This window comes from Sus scrofa, chromosome 1 (assembly GCF_000003025.6).
Source record: "Sus scrofa isolate TJ Tabasco breed Duroc chromosome 1, Sscrofa11.1, whole genome shotgun sequence".
Classification (NCBI taxonomy): domain Eukaryota; kingdom Metazoa; phylum Chordata; class Mammalia; order Artiodactyla; family Suidae; genus Sus; species Sus scrofa.
Genome location: NC_010443.5, coordinates 246,677,568 through 246,697,960, shown reverse-complemented (window position 1 = coordinate 246,697,960; position 20,393 = coordinate 246,677,568). Strand labels below are relative to the sequence as shown.

Genomic DNA, 20,393 nt, shown 5'->3' with positions numbered 1-20,393 from the left:
AGTTCCCTCTGTACTCACCAAAAATAAATAAACAAAAAAACAAACAAACAATTTGTTCTAGAGCAGAACTTTTCCAACTACCACCTAGGAGCCAAATCCATACTTTGGCACATAAAGCTTTATTGGAACATAGCTGTGTTCATTTGCTTATAAACTTTTGGGGGCTGTTTTCATGTTACGATGGCAGAATGGAGCAACTGTGACACAGACTAATATGGCCCACAAAGCCAAAAATATTCACCATCTGATCCTTTAGAGAAACACTTTGCTGACCCTTGTTCTAGAGTAATGCCAAGGATCAATTCCAAACTTGTTTACAGTCTATGGGACCCACTATCTCATCCTTTTCAAAATATAAACCTCATTTGCTCATTTCCAGTCTTTTAGTACCTTTCTCCACAACTTCCCTTTAGCATTTTTCATTATAATTCTTCAGGTCAACAACTGATAAATATCTTTAGTGATCTGCGATATTACTTCCCTGATAAGAAATACTTTTATTTCCCCTATTTTGAGCCATGATCCAGAGATACATGAACGAGTTATTTAGTAACAGGTTTCCAGGGGAAAATACTTTACTGTATTAACTATATATATATATATACACTATATAACATATTATTAACATTGATACAAAAAAGCATCATTGTGATGGCTGAAATCAAGGATACTGGACAACCCATTTAAATCAACACGGAGCTGTCTTTTTTTTTTTTTTTTTGGTCTTTTTGCTATTTCTTGGGCTGCTCCCGCAGCATATGGAGGTTCCCAGGCTAGAGGTCAAATTGGAGCTACAGCCACCGGCCTACGCCAGAGCCACAGCAACTCGGGATCCGAGCTGCATCTGCAACCTACACCACAGCTCATGGCAACACCGGATCGTTAACCCACTGAGCAAGGGCAGGGACCGAACCCGCAACCTCATGGTTCCTAGTTGGATTCGTTAACCACTGCGCCACGACGGGAACTCCTTTTTGTTTTTGTTTTTGTTTTTTGGAGCTGTCTTAAATCCCACTCCCTCACAGTGAGGACCAACAGCTCTTAACTATGCTGTTCCCTGCTTTCCAGTTTGAAGGTAACTTTCCTTGAAAGAAGAAATAGAAGCAAAGAAGGACCCACATACCTGCAATTCCTCTCCTCTGTTACCATCCAACCAGCTGAGTCGAGGAGCAGACCCAATGCTTCCAAACTAAACTACGAAAGCTTTTTTGTGGCTCTCACTAATTTTCAGAAGTACTTCAGTTTATTTGAGAATTATTATTCTTCCTCTTCTGCTTCTTTCTTCTCCCCCGCACCTCCCCAGTTCCACCCATTCCATCTACTTTTAGAGCAAAAGGCTATTTATCTGTAGACATGAAAGGAGGCAGCAGTAATTTCTTTTCTCCACTCCTCAGTTCCAGGGTTGGATGTGCTCACAGAAATTTTTGCCTTCTTGGTGATATTCCTACAGATCTACGCAACTCCTTTATATTTAACCTAACTAAAAAAAAGTAAGTGGATATTTTATAAACTTTCTTCTACTTCTAAGGCAGGAAGATAAACTGCATGTGATACACAAAGCTCAAGATGACCTCTTCCGGAGGAAAAATGTGCTACAGATCATAGCAGGCCAGTGAAATTTCCCTCTGCTCCTATACCTCTTAGTCTAAAGGATTTACGCTAAGGTTCTCAAGAAATTCAGAGTCCTTTGTGGCTTTCCTTCATAACTGTTCTCTGAGCTTTCTGTAGACTATTTAGCTGAGATTTTTGGAGTCCACCCACCTTCTTCCCAGACAGTCTTCCCAATCTTGAGCTAAACTACCCACAGAGAGGCATCAATGATTAATATTTAGCCTGTGCCCAACATCTGTTCAGCCAAGACAAAGGTCTTAAAGACTATTCAATTCTCGGAAGCAAGACAAAAATGATCACCATCTAGGAATCTCTTTAAAAGGATGTCTATTAGCCCAAGTGCTCCCTGGTGTATACATTTTTGTGTGAGAGGTTATTGTGAAAAAGTACTGGGAAGGTGGAAGAAAATATGTTCGGGCAGAGGGCTGCCATGCAGGTAACCCAGGCCTGTCTACAGAGCTTAGCGTCTACATTTTTCACACCTTCTTTCTTTTCTTCACTTAAGGACCTAGACATTCTCTTAAAGCTTGAAATCTTTATGGAGTTCTCTTGTGGCACACTGGGTTAAGGATCTGGTGTTGTCACTGCAGTGGCTTGGGTAGCTGCCATGACATGGGGTTTAATCCTTGGCCCAGGAACTTCTGCATACTGAGGGCATGGCCAAAAAAAACAAACAACAACAACAAAAAAAAACTTTACAGAATTACCCAATAGGCATGGATGGAACTAGAGAATCTCATACTGAGTGAAATGAGCCAGAAAGACAAAGACAAATACCATATGATATCACTTATAACTGGAATCTAATATCCAGCACAAATGAACATCTCCTCAGAAAAGAAAATCATGGACTTGGAGAAGAGACTTGTGGTTGCCTGATGGGAGGGGGAGGGAGTGGGAGGGATCGGGAGCTTGGGCTTATCAGACACAACCTAGAATAGATTTATAAGGAGATCCTGCTGAATAGCATTGAGAACTATGTCTAGATACTCATGTCGCAACAGAAGAAAGGGTGGGGGAAAAAACTGTAACTGCAATGTATACATCTAAGGATGACCTGACCCCCTTGCTGTACAGTGGGAAAATAATAATAAAAAAAAAAATTAAAAAAAAAAAAGAATTACCCAATAGGGGCAAGCTAGACAGCAATGATAGGAAAAGGGGAAGAGGTATGTGCAACTCTATGTGTGGACAGTTACAAACTAAATGAGGGAAATGGTAATGAAAATGATCCCTTTCCTATTCGGAGTGAAGGATGGAGAAGGCAGAAATTCTAATCTATATTTCATTCAGTTTGATTCTAAATACTTAGATTTTTAAGGGGCATAAGAATTAAAAATATGTTACAAATCTAATTTTAATTTAAAAACCATCACTTGTCTTAGTTTACAGCATGGAACATGAAAGTTTGAGATGTTCGCATATACTTTATAGTAAACTATACTTTAGTTTTCTTTAAGTTGTACAAAAGCGGATTAAACCAACAGTGAACTGTGTAGCACTGGAGTATTTATTTTTAGAAATTCGTGTATAGGCAGACCCACACGATTTTTGGCCGTGCCCGCAGCATACATAAGTTTCTGGGCCAGGCAGTGAAGCCACGTCACAGCTGTAACCAGAGCCATGGCAGTGACCATGCTGGATCCCTAACCTACTGAACCATGAGGGAAATACTTTTTTTTAAAAGACACACAATTTAAAACTGTGTTGTTCAAGGGTTAAGTGCAGGAAGTAGTACATTATGGTACGATCTAGGCAAACTTAGACTTGGAACTTTCCTCTGCCTCTAGGTCATATTATCTGAACCCAGATACCAGGCTCAAGTTCCTCAGGTATAAAACAGAGGAAATGTGCCTTCCATACAGAGTTGTGGAGAGAAAGTTATAATATATATATAAAGTTCTTTGTGTAGTATCACAGATTTAAGTAGGTCCTCAAAAAATAACTCCCACTAATACTATATAGAGAAAAGCTTTATAATCTTGAGCTTATCAGCCAGAGAGCAGATAGCCTCCAGTGTTAAATGTACTATCTTCAAATAGTGTCTAAGTAAACCAAGGCCTGAGTAATCCAATGCCCCGTAGAAACAGATTCTAGTTGTAACAATCTCTCTACCTAAAGCAAATTCTATATGTTAGATTAGATATATAATCACTGACCTATCACATTAAGATAAGCACCTGCAGAAACAAAGAGCAGTTCACACTTCACTCTGTATATTTGCAAAACTCCAGCACATATGCCATGAATACTTCATGGCTTATCTTTAAAACTTAAAGCTCTTTTTTTGAAGCCAGCTGTATTTTCCACACTTTTTGGCACTGGAGCATGGTTTGGGATTGTGGAATTTCATATGGTGCTGCACAATAACTCATCTACTCTAGCTCCAGGTCAACATTCCTCTATTATCCTCTACATTCTCCAAAGCAGTGGCAACAAATTGGTGGCATATGGACAACTGACATTGTGTGGCCCAAAGACTACTCAGGGTCATTAATTTGCTCATTGTTACCACATCCAAAGAATACTACACAAAACAGACTATAATGAGAGACTCTGCATGTGAAATGTGAACCACAGTGCCTGGTATATGTTAAGTGCTCAATAAGTTAGCTGGCATTATAATTAGTATTATTATTTCACTGGACTTTACTGAGTACTCAAGATAACCTCAGAGAATAAACTGGTGATTAGACAAGAAATCTTTGAAAAATAATGAGAGAGATTTGTACCCTGGGACACGTGAAATATATAATGAAGCCATAACACTTCTAAACTGTATACCTATAGCTTTTATAATATTGTATTTCAATTACACTTCAATAAAAATGTTTTTAAAATTAAAAAACAAAACAAAACAAGACAGTATTGGTAGAAGACGAGACAGATCAACAGTACAGAAAAGAAAGCCCAAAGACAGACTCAAGTATGATATGTAAGAATTTAATAGATGATTAAATTGACAATTCACAGCAGATGAAAAGATAGATTAACCATTAACTGGTCCTGGGACAACTGATTAAATCCCAGATAAACCAAAGAGTTAAGTATTTAGGAGTTCCCGTCATGGCTCAGTGGTTAACGAACCCAGCAAGAGTCCATGAGAATGCAGGTTCGATCCCTGACCTTGCTCAGTGGGTTAAGGATCTGGTGTCGCCATGAACTGTGGTGTAGGTCACAGATGCAGCTCGGATCCTGCACTGCTGTGGCTCTGGAGTAGGCTGGGAGCTACAGCTCCGATTGGACCCCTAGCCTGGGAACCTCCGTGTGCCATGGGTGCGGCCCTAAAAAGACCAAAAAAAAAAAAAAAAGTATTTTTAAAAAAGAGAAAAAAAGGAAACCTCTAAAGGACTGTAAGTAAAAAAATGCTAGAAAAATTATTTGAGCTTGAGGTAGGGAAAACCTTTCCAAGTATTAAAAAAAAAAAAAAAAAAAAAAAGAAAGAAAGAAAGAAAAGTTGAACAGACCTGACATGAGATAAATCTGCTGCACACTGTAAAAATGTAAAATATATTAACTGTGGAAAGTCCTGTAGAATGAATCAACACTCACTGTGTCTAGGTTTGTGCTCAGAGCATTGCAAACTCTCTTCATCCTCAAGATAATCGGCACTATCAATACTGCCAATACAGCCCCATTTTACAGGAGAGGTTTAGAGTTTATCAGACATTGCTACACGGAAGTCAAGTACTGAAAACTTTTTCTCAAAGTTATTTTAATGAAAGTTAAGTGTTAGGTAGCATGATAAAATCATGATGTTTTTTGTTCTTGCCTTGGTTTTCCAAACTCTTCAATATTTTATATTACATTTATTTTTAAAGAAAACAGATACATTCTTAGAACAGCCTTATGAATGATCTTTGCCATATCCCTGTTATCTTAGAGTAAAACATGGGAGTTCTTTATAAAAAATTTAAATGGGGTTGGGGGAGAGCAATAATGATACTTACTAGGCGCCCGCCAAGAGCTAGACAGTGTAAGAGCTGATTTACCTGCATTATATTTCATCCTTATCTAAAGCCTATGAGGGCAAATAAAATTTTCTCCACTTACTGAGGAAGGTAACTGAGAATCAGAGGTTTCACTGAGCTTGCCAAACAGTGACACTGTTGGGGAGTGAAACACACCTTCAACATCTGGGCTCTCTCTACTGTACAAATTATCCATTGTCCCTTCTCCAAAAAGGCTATAAAAGTGTGGACTCAATTCCATGTGTATGGAAAAAGGAATTTCATCTTCAGAAAGCAATGATAAATACAGGAGACAAAACCAAAGGTGTGAGCCAACTCTAGTATTTTGTGCCAGCAATAGCTTGCTCTCTAGCAGAGCACTCAGCTTATAACTGCCGAATGTGTGTGATAGCCCCTTCTTGCACTAGGAGACCATACTCTTAGACCCTACTGTTTTCTCAAATTTTAGAAAAATCCCTGGAGTCCATTTATTCAGTTCCCCATCATCTTGAATACTTCAAACAGATGATGTCCACTCAAATAGATGGACGCCCACCCAGCTCTGAAAAATTTCACAGGAACAAGGGTTTAAAAAAAATTCCATTGGCAACTGGTTCTCAGGCTTAACCTGTCGTGGCAGGAAGTTTTCTATTGTCTTCACTATGGTGACCTTATTTCAAATAAAATTTCTATGAAAACAGGAGACATAAAGCTCCAGGGGTCGTCAGTCCCCACATCGCAACACTGCATATTCCCAGATAGAAGTACCAAGTATGAGTTCAGAAATCACTTTCCATAAACCCTTGCTCACATATTTGATTTACAACTTTTTTTTTTTTTTTTTTTTTTTTTTTGCTTTTTAGGGCCACACCTGGAGCACATGGAGGTTCCCTGCCTAGGGACTGAATCAGAGCTACAGCTGCTGGCCTACACCACAGCCTTGGCAACAAGGGATCCGAGCCAATATTCCACCTACACCACAGCCCACAGCAACGCCGTATCCTTAACCCACTGAGCAAGGCCAGGGATCGAACCTGAGTCCTCATGGATACTAGTCAAGATTCGTTTCCACTGCACCACAATGGGAAGTCCAATTTACTACTATTTTGCTGCTTCCCTTGAATTGTCAAACATCATGCCTACCCAATGAAGCTCCAAAATGGACAAAACCTGTACAAGAAAAACCAGTTTGTAGTTTGGATACACACCTCAGGACTGTTGAGACTAAAGTGATGACTAATATTTAGCTTGAGATAAGCTGAAAACTTTGGACTTTTCTACCTGGTTACTGACCATCTTGATATCATGCGATTTGTTTTCTTCCTTCAGTATAACTGTGCATCTCCTTTTTAAGATTTTTATAGCTTTATATCACCAGACTGTTTTTTTTTAAATCCAAATATTTGCTGATTAAGGAATCATCCATTCAGAAAACATTTAAAGATCACCTATTGTGTACTAGGCACTGTGACAGTTCCTGGGGAGGCAAAAATAAGATTCGCCTTTAAGGAGCTAAAAGCCAAAAGGATGAGATGAAGAAGTAAACAGAAAACTTCCATATAGCATTCTTAGTGTTTTCACAGAGGTATGAACTAGCCTTGTAGAAAGTCAGAGGAGGGGCTGGGGTAATAAGGGAAAGCTTCTCGGAGGTGATGCTCAGGCAGAATCATTAAGGATAGGTAGGAGTTAGTCAAGCGCTGGAAGGGAGTCACTCCAGGCATATCTGAAAAACTGCAAGAGCAAAAAGTGCCTGTGGGAAGGTGACAGGAACTAAGAACAGAAAGCTGGGGTTAGCGCGTATCTCTGAGAATATGCTATTTCATGACGGATACCAAAAGTAATGATGATTATCTTTAGTGCATCCATCAACTTTGCTGATATAGAGAACTTGGCCCCAAAACAAATTTTAAAGAACATAATTTTTCAGATGGTTGTGGCCATTACTAATTATTTTAACAATGACCTTCTGCATACTTTGCATATGTAGAGTATTGTGAGCAATATGAATATATTTTGCTAATGAAATGCCATCCCTCCTTTTTCATATCAACCATAGAACTCCAACAAAGCAACTCTGGGCAAGCTCAAAACATCGCCTCGAGAATCTCACCCGTTGACTACTCACGAGTGAATGGAAAATGCAATGCTACTCTTCAATCACTTAAAAGTAAATGGGGAGAAAGTCAATTTTTATCTTTGGTCTATTAGATGAGGGCATCAGTACATTAGAATTGATTTTCAGGGACTGAAGAAAAGTGGTTTAAAAAAACCCCAAGATGAAAAGAGTGCTTCACAGCAAGAGTCCTACATGCCCAGATACAGAAAGTGGACCAACCCACTCCCCAAAGAACTGTTTTCTCAGAAGTACCAATTCCTCCATTTGACCTTAGAAGAAAATAGCACCTCCGTTAACATTTTCCAGGCCAGTCCCATAGTTTTCAGGAGTTGGACAAAACAAAAACAAAAACAAACCAAAAAACCAAAAACCCACAGCATACAGAGTATCCTTTTTTTTTTTTTTTTTTCCTTTTCTTTTTTTGATTTGTTTTTTGTTTGCTTTTTAGGGCCACAACTGCAGCATATGGAAGTTCTTAGGCCAGGGGTCGAACTGCAGTTGTAGCTGCTGGCCTACATCACAACCACAGCAACGAGGGATCTGAGCCTCATTTGCAACCTACAGCACAGCTCATGGCAATGCCAGATCCTTAACCCACTGAGCAAGGCCAGAGATCAAATCCATATCCTCATGGATACTAGTCAGGTTCATTACCACTGAGCCACAATGGGAACTCCCACAACAACTTTTCACTAAAGCTTTAAAACAACATTAAAGGAATTAAAGAACTACAGCTAGAGTAGACAGATTCTTAGAGAAAATCAAAGATGAAAGGATGTGAATTAAGGGATAAAAGATAAATAAATGTCTTTCTTAAAAGATGGACCCTAATGATATTTTACCTATATATTACAATTAATTAATAAACCTTGGAAAGAACATATATTAAAATGTTAATATAATAATTTATTTTTAAAGAATTTTTTATAGTAAAGAATTCTTTAAAAATAAGAATATGATTGAAATAGTTGTATTTGACCAAGGTACAATGTACAACACCATGAGAAAAACAAAATATCTTTCAAATGAGCTCAATTAACTTTATCTTGGAAGAAGAAACAATGAACCTGTCTTTGAAAGTGAATGTTAGATGTATTTTTAAAATACTTTACCTGATTTAAATAATTTAGGCACTTTTCAAGACACCAAAGGCAACAAATGCAAGATTTCAGCACACAACGAGCACAAGCATTTTCCTGGAAAGAAAGAAAAATTGAAATAATTATAGACCAAAGGATTGAACCATATCATATAGAATCCTCTAAGTATTATAAAAATAAAAACTAGGTAGATGCAAACTATTACATTTAGAATGGGGAAGCAATGAGGTCCTACTGTACAGCACAGGGACCTATATCCAGTCTCTTGGGATAGAACATGATGGAAGATAATATAAGAAAAGAAATGTATATTTATTTATGACTCCATCACTTTGCTGTACAGCATTAATGGCACAACACTGTAAAGCAATTATACTTTAATACAAAAAAAATTAAGAAAAATCAAAACCTATGCTTAAAAGCACCCACCCTCAACTTCTTTCCCTTAAAATATAATGGCTGAATTATTTTTAATTAGTTTGGTTTAACATTTACTTAGTACCTATTGCATATAAAATAGAGTAAGGTATATAAGACCAATAAGGGACTTATAACCTAGTAGGCGGAAAAAAAAAAAGCATGAAATATAACCAAGGTTAGAATCAGAATATGATATAGATATAGAGCTATGAGGGTGGGGAAGAGAGAGAAGACCTCACTTGGGAGGTGAGAGGAATCAGGGGAGGTTTCTAGGAAGAGGTGGCATTTGAACTAAGCTATGTTGAAATGCATGTTATTTCCACCATCAAGGATAGGAAGGAGGTTCCCAGGAGGAAGGACTGTGAGTCCACACAGAGGAAGAGAAGCACAGGACATCTGGGGAAACCAGTGATTAGACGGATGCTGTCAGGACTTACAGAGCGCAAGAGAGAGACGGTAGGGAAGAACCAGATCCTACTTGGCAGGGACTCTGAAGAAAACATTCACACTTGGACATAACATCTTTGGGAGCTTTGCTACATGTGAAAGTGAGGTCTAGAATGGCCCAGAGAAAGTCCAGAAAAATATCTTTCCTTACCTTTCCTTTGAGCTGACTGTGAATATACATAAGGATCATTCGTGGAATTTTGACTAATGTGATAATGAAAGATCCTTTTGCCACAGTACCAAGGTGGTAACGAATAAGGCGATTCACTGATGCCAAAATAGGTGCAAATGGCAAATTCCTTTTATCCCTATTTTAAAAATGACCAGAGAAAGACAATTAAAGGCTAGACCAGGATGGAAACACAGAAATAGTCAGAGTCCAAGCAAGTTAAAAATTAGTTCATTTTTCTTATTCTAGCTCTGTGACAAAGATGGCAAATACAAATGCTACAGATGTACCAAATGAAACTAATGTTTCATTTCTTTCTTTCTTTCTTTCTTTTTTTTTTTTTTTTTTGTCTTTTTAGGGCCACACCCACGGCAGATGGAGGTTTCCAGGCTAGGGATGGAATCAGAGCTGTAGCCTCCTGCCTACACCACAACCACAGCAACAGCAACATGGGACCTGAGCCATGTCTGCAACCTACACCACAGCTTATGGCAACGCCAGATCCTTAACCCACTAAGCGAGGCCAGGGATCAAACCTGCATCCTCATGGATGCTAGTCGGGTTCATTAACCTCTGAGCTGCGACAAGAACTCGTCATCTCTTTATGGTAGTTTCACAAGGTTCTTATGCTCTAATACTTTAAGTTAAATAAAACTGTGCTTTGGAAGCTCTTATTAGTAAATAGTTATGAGGTTAATTGTACAATCAGATAATGGAACGAAAAAGATGTTAGACCTGGCACCTCATTGTAGTAGAAAACTATAAGGCCTATAGTGTATATTCAGCTCTGAAGTTAGGAAAGGAAGTCACAACACTTGTCCTGATCCACACAAAAGACTTGCTGGAGTCCCTGTCGTGGCTCAGCAGAAACAATCCAACTAGTAACCATGAGGTTGAGGGTCGATCCCTGGCCTCACTCAGTGGGTTAAGGATCCGGCATTGCCGTGAGCTGTGGTGTAGGTAGCAGACGTGGCTCCAATCCTTCGGTGCTGTGTTGTGGCACAGGCTGGCGGCTACAGCTCTGATTCCACCCCTAGCCTGGGAACCTCCATAAGTGGCAGGTACAGCCCTAAAAAGCCAAAAAAACAAAACAAAAAAAAAGACTTGTTATCCTTTGATGGATGTTTGTATAAAGCAAAAGTACAGAAGACATTACTATAAGATTTATTCTTCTGCTAAACATAATTTAGGTTATAGCATGACCTGCCACTCTAATTCATTTTTTAAGAAAGTTATAGAAGAGTAAAAAGATTAAAATAATAACCTCCCGGGAGTTCCCTTCATAGCTCAGCTACATCTCAGATTGGACCCCTAGCCTGGGAACCTCCCTATGCTGTGGGTGTGGCCTTAAAAAGCAAAATAAATAAATAAATAATAATAATAACCTCCCATTGTCTTATCTCACAAAATCATTAACTACACATTTTGTCATATTCACTTCCAATTTATTTTTCAAAGAAATGCAACTCATACCAGCCTCAGTTCTATTTCTCTCAGACACAATCACTTAGATGATCTTAAGTTTTCTTTTGTTCTTTTTTAAGTGAAATTTAAATGACATATAACACTATGTTATTCTGGGTGCACAATATAGTGATTCAATATTTCTATACACCACAGAGTGATTCCCACAGTAAGTCTAGTTATCATCGGTGACCATACAAAGTTATTACCGTATTACTGACTACTGCCTGTGGCATACTTTTCATCACCGTGACTCATGTATTTTGTAACTGAAGGTTGTACTTCTTAATCTCCCTCACCTATTTCACTCATCCAACTCCCCCCCTACTCTAACAACCAACTGATTATTCTCTGTATCTATGAGTCTGTTTATTTGTTTTATTTTTTAGAGTCCACATATAAGTGAAAACGTATGGTATTTGTCTTTGTCTGACTTACATCACTTAGCAGAATGCCCTCTAAGTCCATCCACATTGTCACAAACTAAGTTTCCTGACAAGTATAAATGCTCACCTAGTAAAATAGTATGTTACCACAGCTCCCGCCACCGTCATCTGCTGACATGCTAGAATAAATTCACTGATCCAAATCAGGCCCACCACATGGTACCACCACATGTACTGCAGAGGCCCAGAAACTCTGAACTCCACAAAGCCTTGGTCGTTCTGAACAGCGCTGCCTAGGAAAATATCAAGGAAGAAAAGAAGCAGCACATAAAGTATAAATCAATAAATATGGCTATTAAATATGAGATTTATTTCATTAAGGGACAAAAATAATTAAAAAGTTGTAAAGCCAAACACTGTACAAATAAGCTTTTTTTTTTTTTTTTTTCCTTCTCAAAGGTATCATATATAGCTTTTAAAAGTTGTCCTACTTGGAGTTCTCTTGTAGCACAGTGGGTTAAGGATCCAGTGTTGTCACTGCAGTGGGGCGGGTTTGATCCTTGGCCCAGGAACTTCCACATACTGCTCTACTTGAATATAGTTCTCACCACATTATCAGTTATTAACTTAGGCATGAACTTTCAAACACACTTCAATTTTTTTCAGAGCTATTACTTGTTCAATAATTACAGACCTAAATCATTAGCCAAGTACAGAAATTAATATTATTTTTTAATATCCTTATACTACTCCCCACAATTAATCCCATTCAGGCATAACCTCTGATATTAAGTATGGCTCCAAGCAAGTCTGAGAATCTATGAACTGTATCATCACTAACTCTACATAGGTTCAGATCATTTCCAGCCAGAAAATCCCATGCAAGCAAGTTGATGTTTGGCTATAACTGGGGTCTGAGGCAACCCCAGAGCAGCACTGCCTTCATTTGTTCATCACAGAATGGACCCAAATGTCTGACTCAGTACAGGGTCTCACTTCAAATCCACAACCATCTCACACCTGAAACAATGTAAACGAACCATACCTCAATTCAAAAAAAAAAGATCTGCACGAACAAACAAAAGTCCACAAACATTTCAAAACTAGGATGTGATTTCGCTTTGCTAGGATGATCTAAAAATCATGACTGGACAATGCGTTATTGAAGAGCTATAACCACTGCTAGTTCTGATGGCTACGAGACCTTAGGCAACACATATCTTAAGAATGATTACTTCTCTGATATTTCAAAATATTTTAATGCAAATCAGATCCATCACTAAAGGAAAAAAGCAACATGTCTTCTTACCGGTAGTGCCAAGAAAAAGAAGCGTCATGATCCAGTACACCCAAAACAGGACAAGAGCAAAGAAAGTCCAAAAGGGTTGGAAGACTAGCAGTGGCAAGTGAATGAAGACCTTGCCGGCCACGTGGAACAAGGCGATGGTGAGAGCAACCCGTTTGCGCATAACCAGCATGATGAGGAACAAGATAACCTGTACGGAGAGAAGGGAGGGAGAGGTTCCAGCCAATGTTTTAAGCAGTAAAAGCAGAACGTGAACAATGGTGGAAGACTTTAACATAACTCCTCATTCCAAAAGGGGGAAGTATCGTTCTCTGAATACCCATAATACTTTATCAGTCTGTATCTCTCTTGCAGCACTTATCATTTTAAATGACATATTGAAAACATCCTTTAAGGCTAAAAAATAAAAGGATTTTGCAATTTATTAATACATCCTAGAATTCTTCTACTTTTCACGCTTTATGAATCAAAATGTGTTGCTTATCATCACGATGAAACTCTTGATTTATTAGTCTATAAAAATGCTCGCCACTCTGACGAAAGGGGAAAAGACCATGTACCATGACTACAAAGGCACAGGGTTATGTAGTACCTCATCTCCCTTATTGGACGAGGAGCAATGCCAATAAGAGCAGGGTCTGTGTCACATTTACCCTTTGTTACTTCCCAATCTGCGCTGGCACCTGGCACAGAGAATTGTACTTAAAAGACAATTAATAAATATTTGTACAATGACAGCAAACAAAAATCTTTTGGTGCCATTTTTTTTTTTTTTTTTTTTTTGGCTTTTAGGGCTGTACCTGCACCATATGGAAGCTCCCAGGCTAGCAGTCTTACAGGAGCTACAATCGCCAGCCTACACCACAGCCCTAGCAACTTGGGATCTGAGGCCACTTTGCAATCTACACCATGGCTCGTAGCAACACCAGATCCTTAACCCACTGAGCGAGGCCAGGGATTGAACCCACATCTTCATGGATTCTAGTCAGGTTCGTTACCACTGAGCCACGACAGGAACTCCCTCTTTTTAGTTTCAAATGCTCAATGCAAAGCTTCGGATTACTCTAAAAAGTGGACTGAGAATTTTATTTTTTTCATGTTTTTCAGAAAGGAGATGGAGATGAACCAAAAATATGAATATAGATTACTGAACCACATGTTAATTAATAATTTTACTGTAATTATTATAATAATGATACTAGTTAGTGAAGTTCACCTATGTTTTTGAAATGATGTTACTAAAAGTTAAAAAGGAAAGAAATGGAGAAATAATTAGTGAATAAGTAAATGGAATGACATGAAATGGCATACTTCTTAATACACTTTTCTAGGAGTTCCCATTGTGATCCAGCAGAAATGAATCTGACTAATATTCACAAAGATGCAGGTTCAATTCCTGGTCTTGCTCAGTGGGTCAGGGATCCGGTGTTGCCGTGAGCTGTGGGGTAGGCTGGCAGTTGCAGCTCCAATTCAACTTCTGGCCTGAGAACTTCCATATGCTGTGGGTGTGGGCCCCTAAAAAAGCCAAACAAAAACAAAACAAACAAACAAAATATATGTTCTCACTAGAAAATTATAATGTAATATTCTCGGTGAAACTTCCCTCTCAAAAGCAGGCAGTGTTGAATAAAATGTTGTACCAGATGGCACTCGTCAATTAGGGAAGCCTTTTGAAGACTTGTGGGACAGAGATTTTATCTAACAGGGATTAGGGTTAAGCATGCAATAGCTAGGGGTGAGTTTCTGCATCATGATCTGTAAACAAAAACATAAACCTAAAAGATACACCTAGGCCTGTACTCACTGTGAACACTGTAGCTGCAATGGCATAGATAAGGAGGGCTCGAAGATTGTCTTCAGCTATCTGAAGCTGTTCAGGAATCACTGCCTCTTTGGGAGACTTTCTCTGTTTTGCATATAGCCACCATAGTACACCTGTGCCACCTGGAGATGAAAAACAATTGTTTTTGCAGTAATTAGCACAAGAAAATGTGTAACATAATACCTCAATTTTCCAGACCCTTCCTACATGTCACTGTGGACTAAGGCAGCAAAAATCCATTTGCCTGGGAGGTGTATGCCTCCTTTTTGCCAGCATAGCGGGAGTTCCATGACTCCACTATCACCTTTCACATTAGGCACTTATGAATCTTTCAAATAAAGTTCCTTCAACCATATTTATTACCAACTCTGAAGCCGAAAGAGAGTCAGCAAGGAGAGATACCCCTAAGGGGAACTGGTCACAAAGACAGCCTCCATGCCTGTTTAAGCTATGCAGCCCGTAGGAAGCAACTAAGAGTCATAGGAATCAGCAATGAAGCTGAGGCTGGCAAAGATCTTCTCTGTTATGTAACCCCAGTGCTTAGAGATAAAATATTTGTGCAATGAATAAATAAAGATCAAAAGGCGTTCCTGCTGTGGTGCAACGGAATCAGTAGCATCTTGGAAGCGCTAGGATGTAGGTTTGAGCCCCAGCCTGGCACAGTGGGTTAAGGATCTGCCTCTGCTGAAGCTGCAGCTTAGGTCACAATTGTGGTTTGGATCTGATCTCTGACCAGGAACTTCATGTACCACAGGGTGGCCAAAAAAAGAAAAAAAAAAAAAAAAAGATCAAAAGAGTATTTCCCACCAAAAGCAGAACTCAAAATGGGAAATCTTTGATAGTATGAAATGGTGGGTGCTACAGATGGGAAATTTTCATCTCCATCACTGGGTCAGAGATTCGGAGATCTAGACTGAAAAGGGAGGCGGACCTGCTTCCAAGTAAGAGAGATGAACCAGGCACCTTCATTAAATCCATTCAACAAACATTTTGAGTGCCTACAGCTCTACTGTTCCAGGTACCAAGGACAGAGCAATGAACAAAATCAAGTCTCCACTCTCACCTCTCATGGAGCTTACATAGTAATGGGGAAATTTTAAAAAATGAAAAGAAAAGGAAGCAAATTAAAAAATAGTATATTAAGCCTAAGAAAAAAGCTGCCTAGTAAGTAGGATAGAAAGTGCTGGGATTGGAGGAGTTCCCACTGTGGCACAGGGTGTTAAGGATCTGGCGTTTTCCCTGCAGTGGCTTAGGTCACTGCTGAAGCACGGGTTGGATCTCCAGCCCAACGCAGTGGGCTAAGGATCCACCATTGCCCCAGCTGTGGTGTAGGTCGAAGCTGTGGCTCAGATTCAGTCATGGCCTAGGAACTTCCACATGCTGCAGATGCAGTCAAAAACAAAACAAACAAAAAAGAAAGTGCTGGGGGTGGGAAAGCATTACAATTTTATATAAGATGAGTAAGAAAAGCCTCACTGTGGTGAGATGATTTAACAGGAGCTAAAAAGTGGGAGAGGGCAGAAGGAGGTAGGGCTGGAGAGGAAGAAAAGTTTATGCTAAATTTAAAGAAGGAGAAAACTCAACAAATATTGTTTCATTTCAGCACTTTAATAATCATGATATTCAAGATTGAAGAATATTTTCTGAAAATGTATAGGCTACCAAATGTAGAAGTAAAAAAAAATGTATACCATCTGAAGCAGGGGTGAAAATAACCAGAAACCTAATTCATAGATCAAAGATAGGGAAAACAAAATAAGAAAGCATAAATTTAAGGGAAACATAAAGGAGATGTCAACAGTTAAGACTAAAGGGAGCAAGTAAATGTAATGGTGGCAAATTCTCCTACAGGAAAAGATTCATATGGGGTTAAAATGTTTAATATATGTTTGCATTACAAATGCTAACAGTGGTGAACTGAGGGGAGGCAGGTCCCTATGATTATAACTTTTTTAAAGGCAAAAGAAAACACTCTTTTAAGAGAAGATGTATTATATGAAATAAATCATTTATTTTCTTTCCTATTATTTCTATTTTCTACTATGATCAGGTATAACATTTATAGTTGGGAGGGGGAATTTTTTTTTAAGACAATAAACACAGAAAACCCAGAAGATTTCATTAAAAACTCTAAAACAGAAACAGAAACTACAATGTCAGTAGACAGATAATAGCATTTTAAATACACTCACACATACAGACACACCCATATGCGTGCATGTGCGCGCACGGGCACACACACACACAGAGCTATCCTGCCAGGAACACTTTTCAACCTGAAAGAACTTCAACGCCTTAGAATGGCTGACTCTGGCCTTAAAAAAGCACAAGATAAAAAGATAGGGTCCCTTCACTTGCCAGGCAGGGAGCACTGGAAGAATTAAGTGAAAATTCAAGAGCAAGAAGCAGAACAGAACCTCAATCACTTTTTTTTCTCTTGTGCTCTTCCCCTAAAACTGCTACTGACAGAAAAATGTTAGCCCCCTTTTAAAAATATCTCCACTTGCTTTTATACTAAAGGCCACTGACCTTGCCATTTTACTTGATTTAATGATCTCAGTGAACCAACTTAAATATAATTCATTCACCAGTCTTTCCTTTTTATAAATGAATTCATGGCTTTACATGAACATTATTGACAATAACCAAAATGGCGCTGAACTGAGGGACTGTTAAAAGCAAACTTTAACTCTCAATTCTAATTACTAAAAAACAAAGGAATAAGCATCTTACCAAGTGAACCGAGGATGACCAGAATTGTTAAGATCCACACAAGTATTCTCGATATGTACCTGATTATCACCATCAAAATCATGGATAGAACTGCAGGGAAGATAAATAGAGAACAGACAGAAAATCATTTGAAAACATTAGAAAATATAAAGAGAAACTCTCTTAATTGTTTTATCCTAGGAAAGGAATTCAATGCTATTGACAAGTTCATGATCCCAATTTAGGTAAGAAAGGAAACTGGCTACTTTTATACTTGGACTTTGGCACTTGTCATTTGAACAGCACCCCTTAAAACCAAAGGCACCTAAATGCGGGTTTATAAACGACAGAGAAAAATACATGCAAATGTACATGGTGACTCAAAAACAGCACAAAACTGTTGTGGATTCACCACCAGAAAACATCAGAGCTCACATGCAAACATATATGCCAACACACAAAGTGTAGAGAATGACATGCCATGTTGGTGATCAGAAAAAAATTCCACAGGTAGACAGAGATCAGTCAAATTAGGTGCTACACTTCCTAGAATCATCTATGTACTTCAGGACCAACTTCTCTGACGTTTGGTCAACAAGCTAGATGTTATATTATCTTTTTCTGGTTACTTTTCCTCTAAAACTCCAGGTGATAGTCTGACCCTATAGAATAATATCCTGGAAACTACTGAAGCCAAAATTCCTCTGACCTTACTTCTCAACTGGGGTCAGGGCTCCTGATTGAGAAGCACTTCAAAAAAGGAGTAAAGCTTAGTTTGAGTTGTTTAGCCAACTCCCCTATCCATTCCAAGCTAAATTCCAACATGCCAAAACGTTGAGTGAAAATCTCAAAAGAAACTGAGAAGATTTAACCCTTGCATGGGGAGATTCATTTCTGAAATCTGTTCGTCTTTAATTAGCTAAAGTACCATTTCATAAATAAATGAATACAGATATTAAACCTCAAAAGGGAACCGTGTTGATAAAGAAAAAAAATAGAAGTCTACTTTAAGGACTTTTTGAAAAGTAATAAAATGTAAATAAAAATTTAAAAAAATGGCAGTCCAATATCCTAACAACATTATTAGGACTCTTTTTAAGGTTTGGATTTTTCTCTTCCTTGGTTAAAGTATTCATCTATTTCAGAAACCAAATAATTTCTATCTAAAGCTAGATTAGTAGTCTAGTTTTCCCTGGGCCATTTGCAAACCAAATAAACAGTTGGGATCTGTGACTAGGTAACATTATTAAGATACTCACATTTGCAATAAATGCACAGGAACCAAAAACAGATGGGAGTGTTTCAAATATCACAGAAATAGCTTTTCATATGGACAGCATTATTTCAACTGAGTCAAGTACTACCTAAGCAAAAAGAAAATACTCTCTAATGACAAGACAGAAATACAGCTAGTCTTCTCAATGACTATAGTTGGTGCTAAATGGGCACACGTACTCATTTTACTTATATAATGAAATAGTCGTTTGGTTTCTACCACAGTTTACTTCTCCCAACTAAAAGTCTATCAATTATAATGTGGCTACAGATAGTTCTAGGATAATATAGGGAGTTTACATCTTAAAAATAACATTTATTTTATTATCTATTTATTGACCAAAAAACCCTCAATGGCTAACAAGTGGAGATTTCCAAATTTTTTCCAGCAATACAGTGATATTATGAACTGTAGTAATGAAAAAAAAATTACATAATTTAAATGTAATATATCAGAAATCTATGTTCTTTGATGGAAATAAGTAAGAGACGATGTGGCCTCGTTTTATAAGCAAGAAAGCCTTTTGGAATCATAACTAAAAACAAAGGGGTGTTGACTCATTAAAGGAAGCCTCCTGTTATCGTATTAAAGGTTATTACAGACTTAGCAACCATAATTGGGGAAAACACCCATTTTCTCCAGTGAGAGAAAAAGAAGGGAAATGAGTTTCAGATATATATTTTTTAATATGTATATATGTATAACCATATATAATCTGAAACAATTATTTCGGTTATGGGAAGTTAACCAATTTACAAGTATCCCCAGCAGTATTCATATTTTGGTTAAAAGACAGAACAGTCTTCTACTGCAGTACTATGTAATAGCTAATAATGAGAAAAACAATTACCTAGTGACAACAAGCAAAGTCCCAATATAATTTCTTTGCTGGTCATTACTCCACTAATCAGCCTGTGTAAGACACTATTGTCACTGACAAAGGTGATCAGGGCCTCTGCAAACTTGGCATAGCAGGAAATGTTCACAGGAGCACAGCGATGGAAGAATGGAATAGGTGCACTGGTGACACAAGAAAAAAAAATCAGAAAAAAAATTACTCCTACTTAATATAAATGCCACATCAAACACACAAATGAAAGGTGAATATGACTGCAATACACTCCACCCTCCACACACCACATGGGAGCTAAGAGCTGTGAGCTTAATGCTATGAAGATGACTGTCATGGGGCATGATGCAAATCTTACCACAAGCTTATCAAAGAGGGTGGAGTGCATATTCCAACAGAAGACATTACCCTCCCCTTCTGAAAATAAACACACATACATATACACACACATACACAACTACCAAAAGCAAAACCAAACACTTAAACTCCTCCGCCTACACATCTATCAATCAAAGGGCAGACGACAAAACTTACAAACATATACTTCATTGAACTGAAAATGAATTTTTGCCATAAGCTATTTAAAAATAAAAAAAAAAAACACATGCTTTTTTTGCTTTAAGTGTAGCACCATTAATAGAATATTTCCTCTATCAGAACAGCATTCAAAACCTTAGATTAAAAAAGGTATTTGGGGCACAAGCTTAATAACTCTCATACAAAGTAGTCATACGGAGTCATCAACATATAGCATAATATGTAGC

General features: G+C 38.1%; 1 protein-coding gene across 4 annotated transcripts in view; it reads right to left on the bottom strand.

Annotated features, from left to right (window-relative positions):
* SLC44A1 (solute carrier family 44 member 1) overlaps window positions 1-20,393 on the bottom strand; it is a 212,067-nt gene that overhangs the window by 62,567 nt on the left and 129,107 nt on the right. For all 4 annotated transcript variants that reach the window (XR_002337141.1, XM_003480567.3, XM_021067056.1 and 1 more), the window contains exons 6-12: window positions 19,630-19,799; window positions 17,525-17,614; window positions 14,774-14,913; window positions 12,973-13,159; window positions 11,791-11,956; window positions 9,796-9,952; window positions 8,790-8,873 (exon numbers count right to left, since the gene is read on the bottom strand). Coding sequence is in view for 3 of the 4 variants with exons in the window: in XM_003480567.3 (XP_003480615.1) it covers window positions 8,790-8,873; window positions 9,796-9,952; window positions 11,791-11,956; window positions 12,973-13,159; window positions 14,774-14,913; window positions 17,525-17,614; window positions 19,630-19,799 (994 nt within the window). In the remaining variant the exon portion in view is untranslated. The remainder of the gene's footprint in view (window positions 1-8,789; window positions 8,874-9,795; window positions 9,953-11,790; window positions 11,957-12,972; window positions 13,160-14,773; window positions 14,914-17,524; window positions 17,615-19,629; window positions 19,800-20,393) is intronic.